This window comes from Strix uralensis, chromosome 3 (assembly GCF_047716275.1).
Source record: "Strix uralensis isolate ZFMK-TIS-50842 chromosome 3, bStrUra1, whole genome shotgun sequence".
Classification (NCBI taxonomy): domain Eukaryota; kingdom Metazoa; phylum Chordata; class Aves; order Strigiformes; family Strigidae; genus Strix; species Strix uralensis.
Genome location: NC_133974.1, coordinates 5,189,188 through 5,217,095, shown reverse-complemented (window position 1 = coordinate 5,217,095; position 27,908 = coordinate 5,189,188). Strand labels below are relative to the sequence as shown.

Here is a 27,908-nt window from a genome sequence, read left to right as displayed (position 1 = left end):
GATACATCTTGATAACAGACTGTGGGTGCCTGAGATTAAAATCCTTTTGCACATTCATGCAGTCTTTAAAGTTGAGTTCCTGTAGCAATCCCCCTTATTTATATTACTCTGTTTTCCACCATACTACTTTGCTTCTCCCCAACTAATTTTTTTAACATTGTTTAAACTTAAAACTCTTAACATGCTTAATAGCCCTAAAACCACTTTATAGGTAAGAGGCTGGTCTTAAAAACTGCTGACCATCTCCTCAGTCCTACTGAATCTCCTGGTTTATATTAAAAAAAACCACATTTTGTGCATGCAGGCATGTCTTTGTTTTCTTAGCATGAGTGTTGTAGTGAGGGACATTATCTCAGAATTATGTCCATGGAACAAGGTGGTTTACATGACTACTTACATCATGCAAAGTTTGTTAAATTAACTGAAACCAAAAGAATAACTGGGGGGGGGGGGGGGGGGGGGGGAAGCGCAGTGTTTACTATTTTTCCTGACAAATGGAGATGAGTTTGAGAATTCTGAATATTTAGTTCCTGAGATTAATGATAGAGTCACGTGAGGATAATTTGGAGAACATTTTAAATTGCTTATAGACCTTTGGGAAATGAACATGGGATTAAATCATACTTATAAACTCTACACAGGTAACTGCTTGCTTAGATTTGCTGCTTGCTAGGGGAAAAAAAAGCTGAGGAGAGGCAGATTTTCATGTCTTCATTTTACAACGTACTGTAAACTTGCCAGAATTTCAGAACAGAGTAGAAAATACACTATGAATTGGAGAGTCCTACTAACAACACCTGTAGATATAAATAATAGACTAATAAAAAGCATAGCATGTTATTAATATTTTATATAAGATTAATCTGTAGGCACTCATGCGTGCTTATACTTAATAATGAACACAAGCACACAAACGTGTATATCCTGAAAAACAAAATAAACAGTACTTCTGCACTGTTGTCACAGTATTTCTGTGCTGTTGTCACCAGTATATTATGATGTTTCCTCCCATAACTGCATGATATTTATGAGTGAATAACTTGGAGAAAGGGACTACCTCTTCCTGAATGAATATAAAATACCCATCATGTTGCAGCTGTTATGATTAACAAATAAGAAATTGCCTTGCAGAGTGTAGGGATGTGTGTAGCTATACAAAATTATAGACACAGATTCAAAAAAATTTGTACCTGAAGTGCAAAAAAATCCCCAACCCAGTGACATCAACGGATATTTCTCTCTCATTCCTAATAAAGCAATAGCAGTACTTATTATGAACAGCATAAAGCAGGTGAGAATATGGATTTTGTCAATGAAAAGATGCACAAATACTTAACTCTTGGGGCATCAGGGAGACTTACATTTCAGCAGATGCCCAAGAACGTAACTAAATCATGATAAATCATTGCACCCCAGCCACCCTATTGTCCTCTTCGTCTATACAAAGGGAAACCTACAATCAAAACAGACCAAGCTCTTTTTGCATCATGCGTTATTGGGATTTTCATTGTGTTGACAAGACTGTTGGGTTAAAGTCTGGCTCTGTTGTTCTTGCTGCTGTCATCTACACAACCCATCATCAGCTTGTGTTGGCATTTTGTACTGACTTGTGCTATTTGATGGGGAGACGGGAATAAGGAAGGGAAAATACTCTTCTGACGTTTGCTGTGACTACCTTTTGCAGTATCACATAGCCTAAGTTTTGTTCATCGTAGGCTTGGGAAACAAAGCAAAAGAGCAGTTGACACAATGGGGTATGTTGTGCTGAGCATGAATCAGTCAGCAGAAGGAAAAGGATTGGGCCCGAAAAGTAAAGTAGCAAAAATAAACATAGTCTTTGTTATTCCTCTCCCTCAGACCACTTGACAATAATCATAGAATAGAATACAAACATAGAACAGTTTGGGCTGGAAGGGACCTTTAAAAGCCATGTAGTTCAAACCCCCTGCAATGAGCAGGGACATCTTCCCCTAGATCAGGTTATAGGTAATCTCCTGAGGTGACTTGGTAGCTGAGGAGCTTAAGTTTATGGCAGTATTGGGCCCTGGGTCTTTCACCCAAATGTGGTCTGCGGCACAAAGCATATCTCTTCCTCACCCATCTTTTGCCTTTTGGACAATCATATTTGTTGAAATCAACATGAAGATGACAGATCAGAGGGTAAAACTCTGTCATGAACAAAGAAGAAGTAATTGAATAGAGAGGGATGAAAGAGAAGCCCTGAAGAAGGGTTTGTGTGCCTGAAAGCTTCCCTTCTTTCTTTTTTTTTTTTTTTCCTAATCTACCAGTTGCAATACAAAAGATATTTCCTTCTTCTAAATCTTGTCTTACTTGTGTCTTTAGATCGCTGTGGCTGTAAGAGCACAACTATCACCATTTACAGTCATCTCTAACACAGTATCTTATGGCAACAGATGATGTCAGACCAGACCACGCAATCACTTCCCTGTGGGAATAAACAGTTGTCCTAAAAAGAGTCTTTTTAACATTCACAGGCCCATTTCACGTGGTATTCAGAGTACAAAATTGTTGAGGCAATCTGCTGGATGATCCTACCAGTTATCTCACCTTCTGCCTGCTCTCATTTTCTTTTCCCTAGCCTTGCAGTAGGACCAATGGTGTGGGTAACTAGTCAGGGAGCAATGGCCACAGTTTTCCCTTCTATAAAGAAAGGTGGGCACATTACTTTGCTGTGACTATGTAAGGGGCTCTTCATTTGATGAGCTCATGGGGTCTTATGTATCCTGGCACCAGAAGCCAGTCTGTAAAGACTTCTAAAGCAAGTAAAAGCTGCTAAAAGAAATAGGGATCTTCAGGTTGAACTGCTAGACTCATGAAAGGCATTATTTCCATTCTATTTCTGAGGGCATTTTCTTCTGCTTCTTCAGCTGGTGTCTGTTAGCATCCCACCTCTCAAATACCCTGTTATGACAAGACCAGCTCAACAGTTGAACAAGGGTTGACTTTTCCAACAGCCCCTACACTGGCATTGGGTTGATGGGAAAGAAAAGCTGTTTGCTGCCACTGCTGTTTAGTGCAACTTAAAATGTAGCTTGTCCTCTCCCCATTGAGCTGCACTTCTTCACAAAATAATTTGTCCACTCTCATGCATGATTGGAATATGGGGGAAGGAACACACTAAAGTGTGTATGTTTGGCAAGAAACCTAACCCTTTGTCTTCCAGTGTGGTTGCATGTATCCTTTCCTTTCTCTTTCCAGCAGCCCTCCCTTTGTTTATTGTCATGCCTTTTTCTATTTACCACCTGGTGTAAAGGCCAGGACTTCACCCACCTCTTCTCTAAGGTGGTGTTTGTGGTAGGAGATCCGTGCCTTCAAAACTGCACACAGTTTGTGACAAAGACATAGCTTCATCTAGAAAGCACCACACCGTGCTCTGTTGCTGTGTCAATGAATAATTAATATAGTGAAATAATTATATGCAACAGATTTTACATTCTTGTAATTTGCAAGTTGTTCTCCATGTTTCTGGAAAGCAACTGATTTATACTTGTTGTTTTCTTTTACTTTTAGCCCATATCTGGCTTACCTGGAATTGCTTTGTTTAAGAACACATTGCATAGGCATGATATTTTTGAACATTTTAGACTGTAAATAACCTTCTACTAAATAGTAATGAGACGTGTTCCAGTAAATTCTGGTTAGGGTAGGAGCAGCTGCAGGGTAACAGGTTTTTGGATTAAAGGAACAATTATTTATCTGGCATAAATGGTATGCATACTGGCTTAACCTGGCAAGAAGATAAACTTTAATATGACACTGATTTCAGTACAGTCTCACTCATTATAAAATTTACAGACTTATTGAAGTAAATAAATATGTACACATTGCTACTGTTTTCTTGACACGTATATATGTACACGTGTGTATATGTATTGTGTGGCAGGAGATGCCAAACAAACAAATCTATTCAGTGTTAACACAAATGTACCTGACAGACCAGAAGTTTAAAAATGTTGATTGAAAATATTTATAAGTTTCTGTGCAGCCCTGCCTCAGATATGAAAAAAAAAAAAAACCCCAACCCCCAAACCCAAACACCAAAACAACAAAAAACCAAAAACATTTCAGGCATGTGGCACCAGATTTCTGTATTTGAGCATATGAGCTCATGAATTGTAGCTTTGAGCTATGCACAAATGTGCATAAGTGCCCTTGATGTGTCTATATGTTTGGCGATGCATGATTTGTCTCTATATTCTGTCTGCGAAGTGGACACTAATATCTATCCTCTAGCATAATTAGAAAAGTCATAAAATATCCTGCTGTACTAAGACAGGATATCACCCATCTGGGATTTATATCAGGAGATGTTCTTTTCTGGTTTTGCTGTCAGCACAAATGTTTAAATATACCTTCAAGAGTTGAAATATTTGGAAAGAAATTCTGTTTGCTTTATGTAAGCAAGCAATAGTCTGCCTTTAATGATGTTTCATCCTCCAGTTATATTCCTCTGTCTCTGCTAAAACTGGAGCATACATAGTAACCTTACTTTTAAGAGGGATCGCATGTGGAAGAAGACAAAGTAAAGGTGTCAGGATCTTGTCCAAAGTGAGCTATTATTTTCTTCTTTTTTCTATTCTATTCTATTCTATTCTATTCTATTCTATTCTATTCTATTCTATTCTATTCTATTCTATTCTATTCTATTCTATTCACATTACAGAATGTAGATCACAAACAAAATTTTTTTAGCATAATAAAGTGAGCTCTTGCAGCACAAAAAGATTAAGGTGTTCACAGGAGAGAAGAAATTGCCATGGTAGTTTAAAAAATACAGTATCTTTTCTTTAAACATGAACGATGAGCACAGATTCATTCTGCTGTAAGAAGGTCTTTATATCATTGTCCTCACAGAAATCATCCAAACTCCTTCTAGTAGTGCATTGAATTATATGATATTTTATACCACTGTCATATGCAGCTCATTCTTTTTTCTCATCTTTCCCCAGGGAAGAATTGTGCATGAAGTAGTAAGATTTATTTCTTCCACAGAATTTTTTATTGTAGTTAGGTTGGAGAAGGCAGGTCAAAGAAAAGTGTTTTGCACTTGGTGATAAAATACGTGCTTGTCCTTAAGATTATTTTTTTTCCCTGTGAGTTTGTAACATCCTTTTGGATCAGTTGCAGAGAAAGTTTTCTCTCTTGCTCTCTCACATATTAACTTTAAGTTAAAAGCTTGATTTTGCCTGAGGATTTATTGATCACAGTCTTCATTGAAAGATTTGGTGATCATTCAGCAGTTTTAGACCCAGGCCAAGTTATTGCCACTTTCAAGAAATAAACAGTTCCAGAAATAACCTGAGATAAACTGATGTAGCTCAATAGCTTTCAATCTTTAACATCAGCTGAGGATTTGACCTAACTTTAGAAGGAGCATATGAGAGTTCAAAGGCATGGAAAGCCGTTCTGGGTGCAAATCACTGCAAACCTATAGTGCCGTTGCATCTTTGTTATCCTAAACACTGCTATGAGAGTTAAAATGAACATTACTCATTAGAATTAATGTCCTAAATTTTTCACCAACTGCATTTTTAAAATCCTGACTGATACTTGAACCTGATTCAATCTTATGCTGTTAATCATACCAGATACCAGGCTCGAAAGACAGACAATATGTAATTTCTACTGAGCATGAAATAAGGTAGCCGTAATGATCTAATTTGACTGTAAAGCTTTTAAGATCTAATAGTTCACTTTTCCCAGACTGAAATTTCAATTCATTCATTTTGCTCAAAGCAACAATCTGATGCAATATTTAAAAACAAAACAAAAAATGAAATTACCACCCCCAAAATACTCCAAAACCCCCAGCAAAAACAGTAACAAAAGCAATCGCAAGTAAACAAAAAAATTGTTCTTCATGATTGAATTTATCAAAACATGAAATATGAGTTTTCCCCCACTCTAACATTTCTTTTGTTTTGTAGGTGGCACCTGTGTTGTCAACCCCACCGACCTGTTCTGCTCTGTCCCTGGTCGCTTATCTCTCCTCAGCTCCACTTCGAAGTACAAAGTGACGATTGCAGAGGTGAAGAGGCGCCTTTCACCACCAGAATGCCTCAATGCTTCCCTCTTAGGAGGCATTTTGAGAAGGTAAGTTGAAGGGGGGAATAACAAGTCCTATACAGTGCTATAATTTCTGTAATTTTATTTTCTACAAATAGGTTTTGTTCTTCTTCCCCTCTTGGATAAGTGGTCACAGTTTGGGAAAGCAGAAGGAGATGGGTTGGGAGTGAACGCTGTTTCTAGGGAAATTTTCAGTAAATGAGAAACATTAAGATTGTGTTGACATTCTTCACAAAAAGTTTACAGTTTTCATTGAACTGATTTTTTTTCTACCCTCTCAGTTCAATTACTCATCAGAGATGGAGAGGTGTCATTTTGCCTTGTGTTGAATGAAAAAAAGAAGACCCTTAGAGTGTGGAAAATTTCACCAGAGCTACAAATCTGACTCCTTGTTGAGAAACTGTTTCAAAGTAAATTGTTTTACCAAGTGTAGTTACAGCCCTCACTCATCAAATACCTAAAACATGGAAGTAGAGGGATGCCTTTTTCTCATGTTCTCCCTTGTATGCTTTTTGATTACAGAAGAGGTAGACTTAGCAGAATATGCTGGGTTTATTTTTCACATTCTGATACTGGAGGAGAAGCAAGTAATTAGGTACAGTTTTGCCTCTGACCCTTCACTGACCAGAGTAGATGCCTGCAGAGAGCTGTAGCAGCAAGGAGGAAAGTGGCAGACAGTGCCTCACATGGCAAGTGGAAAACAAGGAGGCAACTGTAATTTAGCCAGGCATATGTAAATTGCAATGTCCCTGAGGCGTCAACTTAGATGGCATAAACTACTTGAATCCCCTTTGATCAAAACTAGCTGGAAAGTCACAGGCTATTTCACTGCTGTCACTGAAGGCCACACTCATCCTCCTACTTATACTGAAAGTCATTTTAACTAACCTGCAATATTCTAAGATATGTAGTAGTCCAGGAGGTGTCTTGAACCATCTTGCAGAATAAGGACTATAGATCACAAAATTGTTTCAGGAGTACAAGCCCCATTTACCTGCCTCTATAGGCATTGAAATCCAAAATCTTCATCCACAAAGTTTTCCTCTGTTACTGCTTCACCTTGGAGAGGCTTTCAGCTAATAGTCACAGAAATATTGACTTTAAATACTCATACCAGAGGCTTCATCAATACCAGTACAAGCTAGTAAGAATGCAAGGGCATCAGCCTGAACAAGGGGACTCATTTCTCTGTTTTGTTAAAATGCTAGAATGATCCCCATAAGTTTTTGACACAGACCAAATATCACTTTTCCAAATTAACCTTGGGCATGGTTCAGGCGTTTGCAAAAACCAGGGACTACTCCCAGCCAGCAGTTTGGATGTGCTAATTCTGTTTTATGAAGCAGACAGTGTAAATGAATAAATTTGGTCAGGCTTTATCTGTATGTGTGACAACTAGAGAACAGATTCAAACACTCTGCAGTTGACCAGCAGAGATGTGGCAAAACCAACTCTTGTTCATGGTTTCCCTAACACCTGGCAGGGTTGTTTTTTTCATCCTGTCAGCAGTCACCATCTAAGTATTTCCACAGCTAGTTTTAATTCAGAATTAAATGTTCTCAGAAGACATTTCCTGACATACAACATGGTCATAGTTGTGGTATCTCTTAGCTCATAAAAATGACCATCTAAATGGTGGTATTCCAAGTTTGGTTCCTACCTCGGCCTGAAGGAACTTGAACCTGCACCTCAAAATATCTAGTTAGGCATGCTTAATACTCATTGATTGGTTATTCTGAGCTGAGGATCCTTCCATCTCATTTGAGGCTAATTAAATATTTTTTGGACAAAAGCAAAGGTGTAACTGTAGTAATGACTCTATTATCTAATGACCAGGTCATTCATTTGGGATGGGAGGGATCTGGGTTGCAGTCACTGCTCTATTCAATGTTTAAGCATTTTAACATTAGTTATTTGCTGCCAGCTGGCTGCTGCATTTGTCTGAAAGACACAGGTTAAAATTCCCCCAGGCTGAGGAAGAAATTGAACCTATGTCTGCTGCATAGGTGGATATGTCTCAAATGCTTCAAACACTGAGGTACTGCAGAAAAGCAGGTGTGGGATGCACCAGAAACCATTTTATGAGAGCAAAGTGGCATAGATATTTGGGATAGGGGCATAGATAATCAATGATGGCTGGGATTTTAGCTTCAGCATTTCCTATTCCCTTATCCTTCTTCCTTGTAAGTATTGGGCGCTGTAGACTACATTTCTAAGTACCCAGGTATCTACATAAATTATAGAGGGATAGCTAGAGCTGGGTTCCACATAGATATCTACATTTCAGTAGCTATTTGGCTTCCTTTTATAACCAGGTGAGAGAGATGGATAAAGTCCCCTCATTCCAGATATCTGTTTAATATCATTCTAGAAGTGCACGTTTCTCTTTCCATTGTCTTTGGAGCCTGGGGTGGCTAAATCAGATATAACCAACTGCACTGTCAATATTTATATTCAGACATTGTAATCTCAGGCTCTGTGCCCAAATCAAGATGATGGGTTCCACTTGGTGGAAAGCTGTCTAAAGATCTGATGACCCTGTGACAGGCATTAAAATGTCTAACTCTGTCAAAGAACCAACATGAAAGCCTCACATAGAGTGAGCAGGATGTTAAGAATACAGCTCTGAAAGATTTTCCATTCATGTCATTAGTGCAGGCATTACCCCACACATTTGTGAATAAGGTGTGTACAATTTCTAGATTTATATTAACATGGGGAAAAAATGCAGAATAAAGATAAGTTTATCTCTCCTACTGTTCTCTCGTGATAGAGCAAAATCCAAGAACGGAGGACGCTGCTTGCGAGAAAAATTAGACAGACTGGGACTGAATTTGCCTGCAGGAAGAAGAAAAGCAGCAAATGTCACACTCTTGACTTCCTTGGTAGAAGGTAGAGTTTATAATATTACAATATGATATAAACATAATTAAAATGTTTCCCTGTATACATTTTTCAGCCACAGTGTTAAACACCATAATCTGTATTTTGTACAAAGAGGAGAACTGACTTGCCTAAAGCCACAGACAGAATGAGTGGCAAAATGGAAGTTCACTCTTGAGATGTCTTGGCTCCCAGCAAGTGGTTTGGTCCTGCAGTTTCCTCAGCATTGATCTGTGTTTTCTGTGCTGGGATCTGACTTACAAATCGATGATCCAAGTGTTCTTGTGAGAAAGATGAATGTCTTATACCAACTCTATAAGTAGGTTTGTTTATCCTCCTCTTTTTTAAACTTGTGAATTTCCTGGAACTGATCCAAAAATGTAGGGGTTTTTTTTCCCCATAAGAAGGCATAATATTTAGAAAAGACTGTGTGTGTCGTGTCCCCCCCCTGCCCCCCCCCGCCCCCCTAAATGAATGAAATCTGTTTTCAGATAAACTCTACACAGGCCCAGGAGATACTTTCTTGGCCTTTAGTTGTTGTTTAAATATCATTCACCAAATACTGCTGGGGTCTTCAAACCTTCAGCTGGGAGATGCAGGTTCAAACCCCTCAGGCAAAGGGAAGAAACTCTACCTGAATTGTTTCTATTCTGGGTGACTCCACTAAGTACTCAGTTTGTTGTCTGGTTGTGAGTAGCAGCTCTCGGAATTTCAGGTCCCTCCTCCTTGATCTTGAGAGCACTCAGCTCATCCTAAATGTCAGCACCTTCTAGGATCATAACCTGAAAGGTCCATGCAGATCTAGGTATGTAGGCTGAGATCTCAGCACATATTACCACAGAATCACAGAATTACAGAAAGGTTGAGGCTGGAAGGGACCTCTGGTGGTCTTCTAGTCCAACCCTCCTGCTCAAAGCAGGGTCAATTAGAAGAGGTTGCTCAGGACCTCGTCTAGACAGGTTTTTAATCTCTCAAAGGATGGAGAAATAGTGCTGAATCCACAACAGTGGATGTTTTTCACCATCTAAGAGGAGAGTCTAAGGTTCTCAGAGGACACTGAGCATGCAGAACTACAGTGAGACTGCTCTGAAACACAAGTGTGTCCCTATCACACCTGCTGGCAATAAAGAGAAAGCAGTAATGGTGTTATAGTCTTAGAAAAGGGAATTTTCTTCCCCAGTTCAGGAGAATAAGGGCTGTTCCTACCCTCACAGTCCTTCATCCATCTTGATTCCTAGCAGGGAAGAATTAACAGAGCTATGTGGCCAGCTACTCATCATTAGAAGAGATTGAGAGAGAGGAAACCCTCTTTCAGCTGCTGGCCTGGGATTGACAGCAAAGTACTTTAAATCAGAATTAGATTCCTTTTTTATCTTGGGATGGAGCTGTGCTTGCCTCCCTGTCTTTACTCAAAGCCAACAGCAAACCTATTATCGAGACTATGGCATTGCTTTTGTTCTTGCTTACTGTGAGTCCTAAAGATATGTAGAGGAGACTGAGCTCACTTTAACAGAGACATTTTTGCGTAGACATGCCAATCATTAATTTTGTCTACTGGAATTTTTAGGAAAGGCACCACTGTGTGCACTAACATTCCAACCAAACACAAAATGTAGCTCATTTTCTGTCTATGTAACCAGTCCTCCCTTTGTACATGAGGATATTACTTCCAAGAGGAACTAACTTGTAGCATGGTTTCTGTAAGAAAACCCATCCCTCAATGGCTCCTGCTGCTGGAGGAGGTAGAAATGGAAAGACACAGCCTTCTTCCAGGTTTTAGAGGACATGAAGAAAACAACATTGGCTTTTTCTGTGTGATATCAATACACAAATTGACATCGTGGTTTGTTAGTCTTATTAAATCCCTAAATATCAGATGCACTGTGTGGACTTCTTATAAGTACCCAGGATTGTGACACTCTTGATTACTTTGATGGTTCCAAATTTATTATTACTAAAGGTCCTCACAGTCTTCCATGTATCGAGGCTTTTAATATCTCTGTAAGGTAGGAATGTGCTCAACCTCTTGAATATCTGTTTGAGGTAAGAAAAGGCAAAATTAGTTGTATGGTAATTAAGTATATTGGCTAAAGCCATCTCAAAAGTCTCTGGCATGACTAAGACTTCTCTTCCTCTAAAACAGACTAAAATCATTGAGTTTTGTGAAGTACTGCTCCCCAAAGCAGTAAGGTCAACAGAGGAACTGCAATGAATTTCTAGGCTGTGGTGGTCATGTGAAGATCCAGACTTTATGAAAATGATTCTGTGGCCTCTTGTTTTCTTCAAACTTACTTCTTTTGGGGTTCAGCATGGCTGCTGGGTGTTTATTGTTACTCTTGTTTTGGTTGGGTTGCATTCTTTAGTGTCTTTGGTAGGGACTTCTGGGGCTCAAAGTAGGAACTGCTTGACAGATCAGTTCTGTTCTTTACGTTGTCATCCACATAAATTAGCAGAATGGCTGGAAAGACAGACTGGGAGAATGAACTCAGCACTGCAAGACTCTCCACAGCAGTATGGGACAAACCTTTGTGCAACCTGTAGGTGAGGGATGCCCTCTAGTGCCTGGATTAGGTGAAGGGAAAGGTCATTTTTCAGCTCTAAAAGGGAAATTCCTACATTTTAGCTAATACAATAAAGGCTCCCACGTTAAATACTAGCATTGCCAAAGCTAAGCCTTACAGCTGGCTCGAAGGAGGCAAAAGCATCCCCAGTGGGAGCGAGAAAGTATGTGAGAAGAGGGGAGATTTCCCCTTCTGTTTGGACAGGTTACTTATAAGGCAGAGACATAGCATAAATGTGATTGCAGACACAGGTAAAAGCCTTGCATGAGTGATTTTAAAACCATCGAGTTTTTTACAAAAAAACCCCAAAATCAAAACATAAAAAGCACTTACAAAAAAGCTGGATTTTTTTTTCCTGTCAAACCTAATTAAGACACTAAATTTCCTAGACACAAATTGATGACATTCATCATTTGGGGACCAAAACTCTTGAGAAAAATAGGTCAGCGGTTACTTTTTTCACCCTGCTATCAACTGTCACACTTCTCCCCCACCAGCCTTTGTTTAAATATCCTTCCACTTGTTCCTCCTCCCTTCTCACCCTATAAATAGAAAAAACTTTCCTTCCACCTCCCGCCTGTCCCTCCTCCCCCTGGGTAGCGTTTCTGCTGGGTAGAGCATCCGGAGGAGGCAAAGCCGAGGAGAGAGTAGGAGGTTCAGATGCCGAGAGTCCCTCCCCTGGGACGCAGCTTCTGCCTTCACTCTGCATAGGAGCATCTCTCACTCTTGCTAGACCCAGGAGACAGGCACGCTGCTCCTTGCACCTGCCCACAAAAACCTGTCAAGGTACACGGCTGGTCTCTCCACTGAGGCTTTCCAGAGCTGTCTCTGACAATTCAGCTTCAACAACTGTCCTTTTCCATCATGCAAAGCTCTCTGGTCAATTGTGAAATTATATAGGAAAGGCAGAGCTGCCTATAGCTGCAAAGCCATGTGCTGGATTTAAAGAGAAAGAGTCAACGATGCCCAGCACCCATTCTTTGTCTCTGCAGGAGGAAAGAGGTGCAGATATTGCACACAGGAAAATTTTATTTTAGATTGAAACAAGGCAACTGGCTGTAAAAGCCAGGGATTTTAGGGGTTTCTGCTTTTAGTATGACTCCTCCTTGACTTAAATAATAACTGGGCAGAAGGCGGCAAATCTAAGGTCAAAGAAAAGAGGTCAGTTCATCCACATTTCCAACATTTCCATATTCTCTCCTGAAATAAATGTTTGTCCAAATTATGATGTAGAAAAAGAAAGAACATCTTTTACGACATTTTTTGTACAAACTATTTTCCCCCACCAAGCAAACTTATTTCTTACTGAACAGTAATACACAGCACCTCTATCCACTGAGATTAACAAAAATTAATACGTATAGAAGCATTTAACAATCCACTTCTAAATATGGAATCATCATGTGGTTCAGGCTCAAAATTACATCTTTGCTCAACAACGAGATATGAGAAAACACTGCAGAGTGTTTTCATGTCCGGATTTGTATTTTTGTTTATAATTTGATGTTGTAATTTAGAACACCTACCCCCTGCATAGTTCTAATGTGCATTCATAGAGTACATCAGCTTTCAATTCAAATTCCCTGGGAGTAGTGCATGTATTTTACTAGTACCTGAATCCAATTAGGTCAGATAAGCGCAACACAAAGTATTTGCTTGTGGAAACAAAAGGTATTTTTCTGGTAAAAACTCCAGTGATAGAAGAGATAATAAATTCTGAAAAGGTGGAGAGTAAGGTCTGTAATAGAGGTCAGTTCATATGCTTCCTTATACCTCCTGCTGCCCCCGGCACAGGACCGCTCCTTCCATGGAAGTTCTCACCTTCCTTGGCTTCTTCAGGTCTGTGCAGAACAGACCCAGTCTTGCTGGGGATGGGATTCATCTCCTTACCTCTACCATGTCCTCTCACATCTCACTGCAGTCAAGAGGGACTTCTGGGTGATTAACAATTTAATTAAATTAATAATTGAACATTTGGTTAGGTTGCTCAGAAAAGCTGTGAAATCTCCATGGTTGGAAATATTCAAGACTAGGCTTGAAAAGTCCATGATTAACCTAATCTAAGGCCATGCTTTCAACAGAAGGTGATCTGAGTTCCCTTCTAACCTGGACTTTTCTATAATTCCTCTGATCCACTTTTACCTCCTACTTTAGTATGGGATGATACATGCTTCACGTGCTAGCTTGTCTCTGATGACTTGAAAGTATTAGGTCAGATGTCAATATTGAGATTTAATCAGAGGAATTCCACTTCACATGTTCTCAAAGGGAAGTGTTACAGGTCCTGCATCCCTCCTACTTGTTCACCTGGAGCATCAGCCTGGTCTCCAAAGAGCCAGAGTCCAATGCTGCCTCTCATGATGGCAATCAAACACACAACTCAGAAAAAGAGAAATAAAATAAAAACCCCACAACACCTTAACCCCAAAACTATTTTGGAACACATCTCTGTCACTCATGCAGACGTGCTGCAACATACACTTCTGGTACCTGACCTATTTCTACCTTCTATGATGATATGAGGGCAAACGTCATTTGGAAGTGCCTATTTTCCACCAGGGAAACACTAACTTAGGCGCAGATGTTCACACTCCGGGCATCTGTTTTTGATCAGATAAATCCCACACCAAGGTTGTCAGAGTCACAGCATACAGGATAGAGTGTTCAGTAAACCCTAAAATAAAATTCTGGATTCTCTAAACTAGAACAGAGGGGAAGGTTCTTCCAGAGGCATTTGGCACCCAGCATGGAATTGGGTTATGGCGTTCAGTCTCTGCAGTGAGGTAGGGAGGTGCTCAGTGCCTGCCTCTGTCACAGACTTCTCACAAAGCCTAGTCAAGTCTCATACTCCCTTTGCCTTGGTTTCCCCACCTACAAAGCAATAATTATGTTCTTCATTGTCATCCCTTTTTGTTTTGTCTGGTCAATTTTGATGGCAATCTTTTTGGAAACAGGATTGTTTCTTGTGCTTTACTTCAGGGTCTGATCATCTTTAGTGTGGGGCACTTGTAATGTGCCTGCTGGCTTAACCCCTGAGCAAATATGCTGAAACGTATGTTATCCCCACAGCTCTCTCCTGGGGTAGAAGGCTATTCTTCCTTTAGAGACAGAGAAGTAAACACCAAAGGCTGAATCTCAGCTCTTCAGACTGATGTACTCTGACCTTCGACTAATTTCCATGCCTTAAATATCAGTGATGAGCTGGACTTACAAAATGTGAGCAGCTGCCCTGTACTTACTGGTGGCAGGGGAGGGAGGTAAACCCAAGTGTCTTGACTAGTATTTTCTCATGAAAGGAATAACCTCCCTATCTTCTGGCTGGCACCATCTGATGACTAAGCATGAGCAGGTCAAAAGGGCTGAAATCTGTAACTAAGATTGGGAATGAATGTCTACAAAAGTGATTTGTTATTGTAGGTTGGGTTTGGTTTGTGGGGTTTTTTTGTTTTTTTTTTTTTTTTTTTTAAGAGCGGAAGAAATTATGTAAGCATAATAATAATAATGATAATAATAACACCAAAAACTGACTGACCCATTTTGTTTGCCCACAGGGGAAGCATTACATTTGGCCAGAGATTTCGGCTACACCTGTGAAACAGAGTTCCCTGCCAAGGCGGTAGGAGAGCACATTGCCAGACAGCACATGGAACAGAAAGAGCAGACAGCAAGGAAAAAGATGATCCTAGCGACAAAGTAAGAAGGGAGGGGAACTAAAAAAGAAATCTGTCTGTCACTTCTCCATTTTGGATCTGGGGGCTGGGGGAGGGAGGAGTGGGAGTATGGAGCTGGGATTGCGGTGACTGCTATCACAACAGTACTCACTGACAGCAAGTGAGAGTAATCTTCTTTAGAGATGCTGTGAGAGGAACCTTATTTACTGCAATGAGGTTTTAGTGGCTATGCTCTCACTGTCTGCAGTTAAGGAGGCACATACTTCTTCTCAGATGCTTTGGTTTAGATGAGAGGAGGGGACATTATTACATGGTAAGATCTATAGGACAAAGACTGGCTTTGTCTCCCATTTGCATGTTAACAGGAGATCTAAGCTTCTACTGAAGTACTGGTTACTGTGGGATAATTATCGTCAGTCTGCTGAGAGAGAGCTGGTTTGCAGAGGGATAGATCCTCTCTGGAAGGAAATTGCAAGAGTTCCCCTGAAGTCAAAGGCACTGGAACAATGTACACCAGCAGGAGAGCTTTGCTAAAGCCATTAAAGACACACAGAGACACCTGACTTTGCTCTAAACAGCCGCTCACCTCCCTGAAGCAGTAACATCATGTTAGGATAACATTTCATTTAGGTTAATTAGCCTTGATGAGGGAGGAATTAGCCTTCCTGAGCCACGGGAAACAGGAATAAATAGTCTGCATGGAACAACGTAGACCTACACTAGATGTGTGGCATGTCTGCATGGGGTAGCCTTGAACATATTCATACTCTTCCTGCACTTACTGCAGTGATACACAATGAGGCTGCAGAAAAGCTGAGGCCAAAACCCCAAGGTCTGAAACAACCATGCCAGTGCTGGAAATGTTTGGAAACCATCCAGGATGGGATATATCCAACAGAGAGGAACCACCTTATAGTAGGAGAGAAGGCTGACCAGTAACACAATTGTCATTTGTATCCCAATGTCCTTCTGCTTTATCTGGTTTTGGGGAACAGGATTCCTAGCCTTGGTGTCTCTCTTGTATTCAGAGCTCTTTGCTCTGAAGGTAACCCAGAGGTGACATGCACTGAAACATCTCAGGCTTGTTAATCCCATGAATATAACCTGTGATCCTTCCCTGGGGTGATAAACAGAGCACCATGTGGCTCAGGGGGCATTTGCTGGTTGTGAAGATGATGAGAGACCTCACGCATCATTCTCCAAAGTCCCTTGTAGATTAAAAGGAATAATATAAGTGGAATATGATCTTATTTTTACCTATATCCACACTCGTTTTAAGGGCCCAAGGGGTTTCAGAGACATAAGAATAAACCAACTGGCAGCTTCTCTCTGCAAGTTGTGTCTCCCCATTGCTATTAACGATCTGCCCCCCAACTATGTAAGAGCTGATTGTCCTGCTGGGCAGCACAACCTAAATGAGTTAAGACTGCAAGTTGCTCCAGCTGGAGGATTTGCCCCATCTATAAAATATTACTCAACCATAATGATACAAATCTTCCCCCTTCTTTTCTGGCTCTAGTGAGAGATCATTTTACAATCGGTTGTAATAATCTGTGAGTTACTGTTATGTCCTACCTCCAAAGGCTGTCCCACTGAGGGACACACAAGACTCTCACTACCCTTTCTCACCACTCAATACTTACTTGCTCACTTTACTACTGAGATGGAGAGTTGTGGGCATGCATTACTCCTAACCTCCATGAGCTTTGGGCTTGTTGGCTGTTATCCTGCTCTTGTAAGGAACAAAATTACTTTTTTCCCTCTTCCGTCAGTTAAAAGCACCAGGAAATTGATCAGAGAAGTCTGTCAATAATACAAAGATAGGTCATATCCTACTGCAGTCAGTGCTTTTAAGAGGGACAGATGGGTCAATATGCGTGCTACTACTGCCCTCTCCTGCCTGGAAGGAAAACAGTGATTCACAGACCAGTCCTGCCCAGGTGCTACAGGTGACACAAGCCCATCTCACTGTAATATTAGCATGGTATTTCCCAGCCATGCTTCCATGTGTCTGACAGCAGGTACTCTAGTAATTTTTCTGTAGTTTCAATTATTCACTAGGCATATATAAGCTCTAGGTTTGTAATGTCAATAATTTCACAGCTGCCCTGCCTCTTGCACTTGTGAGTTATGAAGTTATGACACCAGAAAAAGTGGTGGATTGTTATGCTTCCACCAAAGCCAACACTGAAATTCCAGGATGGTAAAATCAGTCAAGGCTATGGAAAGAACTGGAGTGCCATTGCCTGTGTGTTGCCACTGTCCACCCTGGGACAGAGCCAGAAGCCCGTAGAAGTGTGCCTTTGGCAGAACTGGTGAGATCTTCCACATGTGGGTCTGGAGGGAAAATAAGAGGAAAAAAATAAATTATTTCCACGTTTCCTAGTATGTAGGTGAAATTCCATTCTGGTTTCAGACATCCAAGTTCAGTGGCTTGATTCAGTTGCCCAAACATAGGCACCTACTGCCAATTGAGATGAACAGGGTTATCCAGCTTGGTTACCAGCTGCTGCTCCAGAAGCACACAGGTCTCTTTTTGTTACTGTGTTGTATCTGTCATTTATCATGGATGTCTTGCGTACTACATATCTATGTGAGGGTAACTAAACAGAGCCCTTAATGTCTACAATGCAGAAGTCTCCAATGTCCAGTAGGAGCTGCCAGTGTTATCAAGGGCATCTATACCTTGTAATCAAGTAATCCACTCACCCTGAATGGAAGCAGTTCAGATGTCATGCACAGAACTGTGGGCCATGGGCTAGTGAAGGCTAGACTGCTGATTTAGATACCAATAGCCCTCTTCTAACACATGGAGGTCACTGAGCTTAAGGTAACACTGTTGTCACTGCCCTGCTTAGCCTTACCTGGTCTGAGGCTATATTGATAGTAATATAGTGAATGAAATCAGGACTATTTTCTATCATAGAACAAACCATATTCATTGTGTTAAACTACATGACCTTCGAAAATTACCTCTTGGAAATGGTCTGTCACATTTGCTAACTCAGGATCTGCCTAAGACAGTAGTAGTTGATGCAGCAAGATCGTGCCATGGCCTGTTCTAACAATTTGATTGTCTAGATAATAAAGAATCAGAGTCTTACCTGGCAATTATCATGGGAAGAGGAGATGATTGGGCTGTGTAGCAGTATACAGTGCTGAACACAAGTGAAGCAAGGGCAGGATGAGAGTGAAGCAAGCTTTGGTTAAGAGCTGAAAGGATAAGAAAGCAGTAAACAGTGAGAGAAGCCGGTCTCCTATGATACTCTTTCTCTGCACTCACCTCCTTTGACTGAGTAGATGATTGTCTGGGCACTCCAGAGTAAGATACTTCAAAAAAAACCCTGAATTGTCATAGCTCTGGCCAAAGGATGCTGACAGTGGGCTGTTAACCCTAGACTCTTTAGAAAGGCTTCAGGACATGTCTATGCAATCCACATAGAAATAAAAAAGGAAAAAAAACCACTGGGACCTGGTTTTAGCAGGTCTTTAAACATGGGTCAGTTCACCTTGCAGAGGTGTGGGAGACCCTGAATGGCTTTATAACAGGGGAGAGAACCTCATCAGGTTGCAGCTAGGACAGATGCAGAACTGCTGAAGGCCACGTCAATAATTCCACTTGATGAAGAGGCACCCTGTTGTACAGGAAACATTACAGAATATCGCAGCACAAGGCCTTCCACATGAGAGAGAGGGACAGCTGCACACACATTTACAAGGACAAAACCAGAATAATGTGAATAACAATTTTGTTATGGGGTTGCTTAGAGCCAGTACAAAATAATCAACACCTGGGCCATGACACTATGTGCTCCATTTGCTAGTTTTCTGAAAAGTGGCTTTGAGACCAGATGCACAGGACCTGCTGAGCACCTCTGATATCTAGTCTTTGGATGCCTGGCAACTCTGCCACACTTGGAATATATCAGACTCATGGGCACACATTTGCCCCACTCTTGTACTCATCACAAGGCATTTGCATTGGCCACTGCTGGGGATAAGATCATGGACTAGATGGGTTCTTGTTCTGATCCAGTACAGAATTTTTATCTTTTTCTGATATACTGGAACATCTGACCATCTATCACAACTCATTAGATGCTTCCCTTGCAGAAGTGACCAGGACTATTTTTATTAATCTGTGGCTCCTGAGATAGCATAACCATCTTTCTTTGCTTTTTCAAAGTCACAGTCCAACTCAGCAAATAACTGTCAGCCTCTCTCCCTGTCACTACCCCAGGTTATGTTTTATTGGTAGTGGAGGCTCTGAGACACCACTTTGCCTAGAAATCTCCTTGAAAAAAGTAGGTTACTGTCTTTTACAGGTTTTCATGTATAATAAAAAAGTTTTTTCTTTTCTTTCAATCTGCCAACATTCAGTAAAGACTTTTGACATGTGAAGATAGAAGGGAACTTAATTGCACACTTGATTCTGACACTTTCCTTTGTCAAAATGTAAGAACTTTTAAGATGAACTTTTTCAACAGGTAGAAAGTAGAGGTTGGAGGAAGGAGAGAAGAGCAATGCTGACAGGGCCGACTGGGGATAGTAGATTGTTTAGAAGCCAAAATGACTGACTGTTTTCAGTTGTTGAAAGGAACTGTTTTTCCTCTAAGGACCTGATTCATTAAAACTGTATGCTGCATTTACATACATTTCTGCTGAATACCTCTCTTTGCCTGAAAGGCTAAGACGATGCTGTCTTTTCAAGCAGTCAGTGTCTAGGTCCATACAGATGACAAGCATTACAGAAATCAGGCTTGGATGAAGGCCAGCAGCACAGCAGAAAGTAGTTTTCTGCATCGCCTCTCCTCTTAGTCAAGAGAGAGTTGTGATATCTAAAGTCTGTGTCCACAACATGCAGAACAGTGATATAATGAAGGGTAAAAACAGGTTAGTATAGTTTCCTTGCTTGTAACTCAGCATTGGAGGAGCTTCTAAAGACCAAGAAACTGAGTTTACCCACTTATTTTCCATTATGCTTCTGTCCCAAAGGACAAGAGTTACAAGGTGATAATGAAGAATTTGAACTTTATCTAGGACCAGATATGCAAAGAGTCTTCCAACAGAAATCAGGTACCACAGAGATGCTTTGGTGTTAGAAACTGGCCGCAGGCACAGTGATTGCATCTATGCTCACAAAGTAAACGATGCACACACTGAATCATCACATTGCCATTGGTCATATTATTAAAATGTTAGAATGGCTTCTTGAACACTCCCAAATATCTTCTGGGCATGTTTTGCCAGATAGCTCACACTAGGGTCCGTTCTCAGGAAGCCACCCTGTTTAAGAAGCTAGAGCATAACTATTTACATGAGGATATTAGTATGGCCCCTGGCACTGTACACTTTACTAGCTGGCACTGTTTACTAGGTTATATTTAGTCACTCTGACCAGTATTAGGTCAATGCAACTGAGTGTCAGGCTAGTATCAGGCAACCCAACAGAGCACCCTGATAGTCTAGTGGGCATCATGCCCTTCTGACCCCACATTAAGTGCCTGTATTTCCAATACAGTGAATTGGAGAAGTCCTGAGAGAGAGATCCAGACACCTCTCCTTTTCTAATTAACTGTATCATAAACCAGTTGAAAGTAAGTGGTGTCTCTATTCATCCAAGGTCCAGATAGTACTCTTCTGAGGACATGCACTAAATGGATCTGATTTGGTTTCTTTTTTAAAAAATACATTAGTAGAATATTCCTAGACTAATTTACAAATTGGCCCAATACAACAATATCACAAGAATGAAAAGACCTTATTTTCAGGTCTCTCATAGTGTTAGGTCCTATATAGAGGTATCCCAGGGGATATTTTTAACCCCCAGGTGCTGAGAAGCCTCAGGGAAGGCCTGAGATGGAGAGGGAAGACAGCAGGACCATTCACCCTTTCCAAAGAAGTGCTATTATGCTGGTGGAAGACTGGGCAAGACAGAGCCTGAGTTCCCATTGCAAGGTGCCGAACTGGGTCCCAGGTCCTACCTACTGAAAGTGTGCGTTGCCCAAGAAACCATCATCAGGAAAAAGTGGAGATGATGGGATTTGTCTCACTTGCCTGTCTGTTGTGTAGGCACCGACAGCTGAGTGAGTCACTGAGCTCCTCCTACAGTCAACAGAGAGAAAGAGACACTTTGGATGCAAGTCCTCTGGGCTGCTGTAGATATCTACTTTAAGCTGCCTGGTACATGGTAGAAATATAAAACAATTTAATTAATGTTTCAATAAGAAATTTAAATACAGCTGCTGGAATGAATTCTCACTCTGGGCAGACCTGTGGGAGAGGTCAGTTGAGGATCCACCAGTTCTTCTGTCCCAGACTCTATAAGGAAGCAGAATTATGGACACAAACGGAAAGTAGGAGAGCAAAACTAGCATTTTCCTTCACAACTCTTACCGTTTCAACTGTCTTAAGAGTTGAGGGTCAAGAAGGCAAGGCCACAATGGCCAGGACTTCTACTTACAGATAAACTAGTGCACGCAAGCAAATGCACAAGTAGTGGTGTATTCACACAAAGTTCTCAGGCGTGTTCTAATGCTAGTTCACAATTTTCTTTAACCATAACCCTTGCTTCTAATGTAGGTGAGCTAAGCCAGACTTAACACTGCCAAACTGAGTCCAAATCAGTGGATAAATCACATTTTAAAATGTCAATGTTAATATGGTTCCAGAGGGAACTATTCCCATTCAAGAGATTCTGTATGTTGCTGGCTCTGAGAATTTGGGACAGGGAAGCAAGAGGGGGATTAATTTGATTTTAATTTCTTTAACAATGCCTCTGCCAAATATTTCTGTTATGAATGAGATCACTCAGGATAAGGTGACAGTGTTATGGGAATCAGCTTTATGGAAGGGATTACACATGTCTCATTTAAAGATTTCCACTTTCCTTTTAGACAAATATGTAAAGAATTCCAAGACCTTCTAAGTCAAGACAGATCACCCCTCGGATCCTCCAGGCCGACTCCAATATTAGACCTCGACATCCAGAGACATTTAACACATTTCAGGTATGATTTTGAAAGAGGAACAATTAACTAAAATTCATAATTTTGGTAAAGACTAGCTATGGTGTTATAATGGTATTTGTTCCCTTACCTAGAAGACTGTAATGTCCATAATCCCTCTCTCATCTGTGCCTATTAAAAGTGCATGTTTGCCCAGCATTGTAGTTCAGGATAGTTGCATTCACCCTGCTTCCAGGACCACAGTCAGACTTAGACTAAGTAATTTTTTACATCTGCTGGCCAAATCTCCCCATCTGTCCAGAAAGTTTTCTTGCTCTAGATGTAAGCCAAATCACAAACCAGCCAACAAAGTGGATCGTCCAGAAATGTAGAAACTCAAGTTCAGAGCCAAAATGACAATATAGATGAATCAAAGTAACAATAAAAGGAGGAACAGTTAGGCTGCATCCTTACCAATTAACTAAATAGTTACTTTATGATACTGAGACCATTTGACATCATCTTACCATAACCATACTGTTAACTCTTTGCAGCAGACTGGCTGTAAAGTACACTACCTACTGGAACAGTCTTACTGCACTAATTCCTGAACAACACGCTGAAAAAGTCTGGGAGAATGTAAGCAGGCTCAGACTAAAAAGCCAAAGATGGATAATATATTTAGACTCAGTTCCTGGGCCCATGCCCTAGCAATATTTAATTTACTGGTGTAGACATCCTAAGAAGCTGTTATGAAGACAAGGACCCATGGTACATGCATGTCAGGTCCAAACTTATCAGAATTTTATCCAAGTTGTGGATAAAAGTGTATAGACGGTTTGGGATCAGAAAGATTTATTAGCCCAGGAGTTGCTATGCAATTTCAAGTTTTTGCTTTAGGCTATCTGCTAGATATAGTCAAGAGTGAGATGGGAACTTCCAGAGGGCCACTTTGAAATAGTGGGGTCATCTAAGATATTTATCAAAGATAAGTGTGATGAAACATCCTAGAGGTGCTCCTGTCTTTGCTCAGACCACAGAGGGGACTACATGACTAGCTGAGGCTGCAGATTTTTTTTCTAGCCATTAGCTGATACCTGAAAAAATCAACATGTAAAGAACTGTTCCAGAAAGTTGTTTATAGACCATAACACCAAATAGGTCTGTTAGGCCTGTAAAGCCTATATATTGCAAATTCTTTAACACAGCCAGATGAGCCATTCTTCATTCATTGGCTGGAGAGACAACTTTTGTGCCCCAAGACCTTTTAGTTATTAAGATTCTGATAGAGCATAAGGCACCCAGAAGCCAGCTGGTGTGATATGTTTAGTCCCTCAGACTAATGTTTAGTCCCTCAGACTTTGAATGGAATCCAAAATACCCCCCATCCCACTTCTATCTGTTGTGGGGTGAGGAAAGGCAAAGATAGTGCCTGGTTCACAAATGCACAGATTCCTGTTTATTCTTACACATATCTGTGTGCATCCTATGCATATGTGAACACACCTAGACAACCCCACTTCTATTCTCATGCAGTGATGTACACACACGTACACATACCATTTATGTCTAAGTATACTTTACCTTATACAGACAAACTCCAAAATACCTAACTGCACTTGCACACCAAGGGAGATATACTTATTTATACAGGATACTCATAGAGGGTTTTTAATGGGCTACCTAGGCTTGTGGTAAAAAAGATAATTCCCCGTTACGTGCACACAAAGTAAATGCGATACAAGGTAGCTAACCCTCAAGGATTCCTGTGTTTAAAAAAGAATTAGAAGTCAGGATAAAATGCTGAAGGTTTCAGTTACAAAAGCTGTCAACTAGTTCCCATCCTTCTTTCGCTGCTGCACTTCAGTAGGTTGGAGTACAAAGCTTCTGTAGGCAGCTCCTGGATCATTCAATACTTTTTTCATGCCTGCTGTAGGCAATAAGTGTTGGACTGAAGATGGGCACCTAGAAGACCATAGGTCTTGATCCTACACACATGCTTCCCTGGGATTAAATCAGCCAGCCTTCTCTGATTGTGCTTGGGGAATGATGAGTAGTGCCAGACCCAGAAGCTGAGCTGAGACCATATTCCTTTTCTGTCTGTTGTAGAGAAGTTGAGGTCAGATCGAGCTTCTGACCCAGACTTCTAACTCTGCTCATCTACATGTAGGTGCCCCCATTTCAGCCAGGTGTATATCATCTGCTGTAGTCTCCAGGGATCTCGTCTGTATAGCCTGTGAAATCTGCATTACAATTAAGCAGGCCTAACATAGACACCTACATTAGTGTAACTTGAATTTCTCTCTAAACTCCATTGACTGAACAGTCTGGTCTAGATCTCCAGCTGAATGGGAGTTTAGCCAACCAGTACACACTAGACACTTACATTGTAAATCCAGTGTAGGCAAAGAAATCATTACTCCCATCCCCTAAATCTGCAGTCTTCACAGCTAGGTCATCTGAACCCCTCCTACCACTACTCTTTCTTGAGATTAAGTATCACAGAAGGCACTTTAGTCCATCTCAGATGCTAGAGAAGATGTCAGAATGTAATTCACCATGTTTTCCAGGAGCATTAACTATTTTCTGAGTCAAGTTTTCAACACAGACTGCTTCTGACCGATCGCTTGGTTTCTCTGTCTTTCTCTGAGGGATGAGCCTCAGACTGAAACAACCTCTGTCACAGAAAGTTTGCACCTGATCAGTTGGGGATGAGAAAAGAGGAAGAAATTCTTGGTATCCCAACATACAAGGAAAGTCCTGTAACCCAGGAGCTACATGCTCATTGCTCTCTGAGGCATAGCACAGCCTTCTACTGGTCAGAAGCACAAATAGCTTCTTGTCATTATACATTGGTTGGGAATTATTTCATAAAAAGATGTTGAAAGCATCTGTCTAACATAAAGCACATGCCTAACATTAAGAATTTAAATATTCAAAGTGCAGTGTCTCCACATCACTGATGACAGGTCTCACCTAAGACCAGATTTCCAAAAGAGCAGGTTGTCCTCATTTATTACAGTGAAATGAACACAATTATCATGTACCTATATCTATCAATAAAGAGCTTTGCAACTGTCTGCCAGAGATGGATCTGACCTTCATACCATAGTCATTGTCAAACTCGCTGATGACATCCACAATAATCAGAGACTAAAATTGGACTGTCTTAATAAGTGCCTGGTACTGATTATACACATTAAATTAATGTTATTTATAACCAAAATGACCAAGAGCTGTTGGTGCTCTACAAATAGGTCTTGCAGAGGAGACATAAATCTGAAGAAATTGCTCCATATAGTCATCACGACTTTTATAACATGCTTTTTCAATAGTGAAAATGTAATCTTCATTTCTATCTGTATTTCAGAACTGTGGGCTTTCTCACAATAAATTCTCTGTCTCTGTACTGTATAAATCTCTAGATGTGGATGGAGCCAAAATATTACGTTTGGCAACGACAAACCATAGGCTTTCACTGGTATCTCTGACAAGGTTTTTTGAACATCTTTAGCATAGATATAGCATGTTTTTCAACGATTATCCAATATGAGCTGATTTTCCATCATGGAAAATCTCGTAGTTTCATACAGATTTAATATAACAAGAAGAGGTTCAGAAATTCTGCCTTGTAAACCATAACCAATGCAGCAAAGAAACCACAAGATGAAAGGTTGGTATTTTATAAATAGATAGATAGATATGCTTATGCCATATGATGTCAGAAAGTCAAAGAGATTCTTTGTAACCAGAAAAATTCAGAGGAATAGCACAAATCTCTATTATTAGAATAAATTCTAAGATAATGAAAGACTTTTTTAAGAGTTATAATATCTGATAACTACAGCAGAATCCAGACTCCACTACCTTGGGGTAAAAAGGAATTTTCTTTAGGAATAAATTACCCTATGTAGTTATGTGCTCCATTTGCTCATGATGTTACTTGCTTAATGTTAATAATTAAGATTAGGGTTCACCGACTGACACAGGTCAGACTGAAACAGTGTTTCCATTTCCTCTGTTTTAAATCTTCAAGCTCACACTTCTCTCTGAAGTTTTTCCACTGAGTCCCAATTCATCAAGATCTGTAAACATGTGTCCAACCTGAAGTACAGGATAGTCCCCACGAAGGGATCAGAATTGCTGGGTTTGCTCAAACTCCAAACTCGAATTTCATACAAAGCGTAGAATGGGAAATCTTCAAAGGAGCTGCAGTGAGCCTGAAAACTGCTGAGTTTTGCACAACTTTACCACATACGTAAAAACCAGAGGCTCTTCTGCACCTCTGGTACAATCATGTTTGTGCAGCTGCTCTCTGAGATGGCCATCTGATATGAATACAGAAAACTCAGTGCTGCATGATGAATGATTTCCCAATACTGTTTGACCATAGACAATTCTGTAGACCCTTACACTCGTAACAGCAACTGTTGTGCACTACCTGAGCCAGGGTAGTATGTATGCTTTATTCAAGATTTCTCCCTTTTTAATACATTTTCAATTATCTTACTACAGAGAAGTTATATTGTATTAGTAAATAATAGTGCCAGGGCACAGACATGTATTGGCTGCCTGTGCGGCTTTTTTGCAGAATTCCTGGGTTTTTTTTCCCTAATCTAACTAGCTCTGTTCCAGACTATTCCTGGACACAGTGGCACATATGTATCACTAACATATATGTAGCTTGGGAATTCAGGGAAGCACCAGCCCTTATTACAGCCCTGTTAGGTGCCTTGCCTGTGCTATAAATAATGTGCTAAGATTTAGAGAAGATCAGCCTTGTCAGGGCTGGATCATAAGCCATTCACCTCATGGGCTAAGTGTTCGGGTGGCTCAGTTTTCTAAACATATACATAAATGTGGGTTCAAGAAGAAGCAGTATGTTGTAGGTCTACCCAAGCTGTCTTTCATTTCTTCTTTGATTCCTTCACGGTAAATGCAGAGGGGCAAGAGGAATAATCTTGTAGGTTGTATCTGGCCTGAAAGCCACCACTTTCTGTCACCAGTTTCTGAAGACAGAATGAGCATTAAGCCACAGGGCAAACAAGAAAACCCTAGAAAAATCCATTTCCACTACTAAGTGCTGAGACTTTTTGTCCAGATACACTAGTGTCTCTTTGTTGTCCTCTAAAGGCTGATTTGTGTAAATGCATTTATGAGTCTACTACAGTAGAGAGCAAAGTCAAAACATCAGTGCTAGAAAAGAACCCAAAAGTTTTTAAAGCTTTAATGAGAGGAACTTATTTCTCTCACCCTTTGCTTTCAAAACAGAGTAAGCATCAGGAAAGGAAGAGTGAGGAAGGAAGGAAGGAAGGAAGGAAGGAAGGAAGGAAGGAAGGAAGGAAGGAAGGAAGGAAGGAAGGAAGGAAGGAAGGAAGGAAGGAAGGAAGGAAGGAAGGAAGGAAGGAAGGAAGGAAGGAAGGAAGGAAGGAAGGAAGGAAGGAAGGAAGGAAGGAAGGAAGGAAGGAAGCTAAAGAAAGCAAAAAAGATGGATGTAAACAAAAAAATATATGAGGCTTTGAGAATAATTCACTTTAGAAAAGCCTGAAAATTGTGAACCAGTAAAGTGCTGACCTACAGCAAATGAAAACAAACCTGCCTGGAGACACAAGGCCTCTGAGACACACACTCAGAGCTTATATGGTGCAGGTAGTTGTGACAGGAAATGGTGAAGCCTTGGATAACCCCCAACACCCATAATCCTGCCACTAACTCGGCCGAGCTGAATGGAGACGTTGCAGGCCAGCAAGTTCTTCTGC

At 40.6% G+C, this 27,908-nt stretch overlaps 1 protein-coding gene across 1 annotated transcript in view; it reads left to right on the top strand.

The window, feature by feature from the left end:
• Nucleotides 1-27,908, top strand: part of TFAP2D (transcription factor AP-2 delta) — a 49,586-nt gene that overhangs the window by 11,179 nt on the left and 10,499 nt on the right. The window contains exons 4-7 of the mRNA XM_074864682.1: nt 5,949-6,114; nt 8,861-8,979; nt 15,083-15,224; nt 22,099-22,212. Coding sequence (XP_074720783.1) covers nt 5,949-6,114; nt 8,861-8,979; nt 15,083-15,224; nt 22,099-22,212 — 541 coding nt within the window. The remainder of the gene's footprint in view (nt 1-5,948; nt 6,115-8,860; nt 8,980-15,082; nt 15,225-22,098; nt 22,213-27,908) is intronic.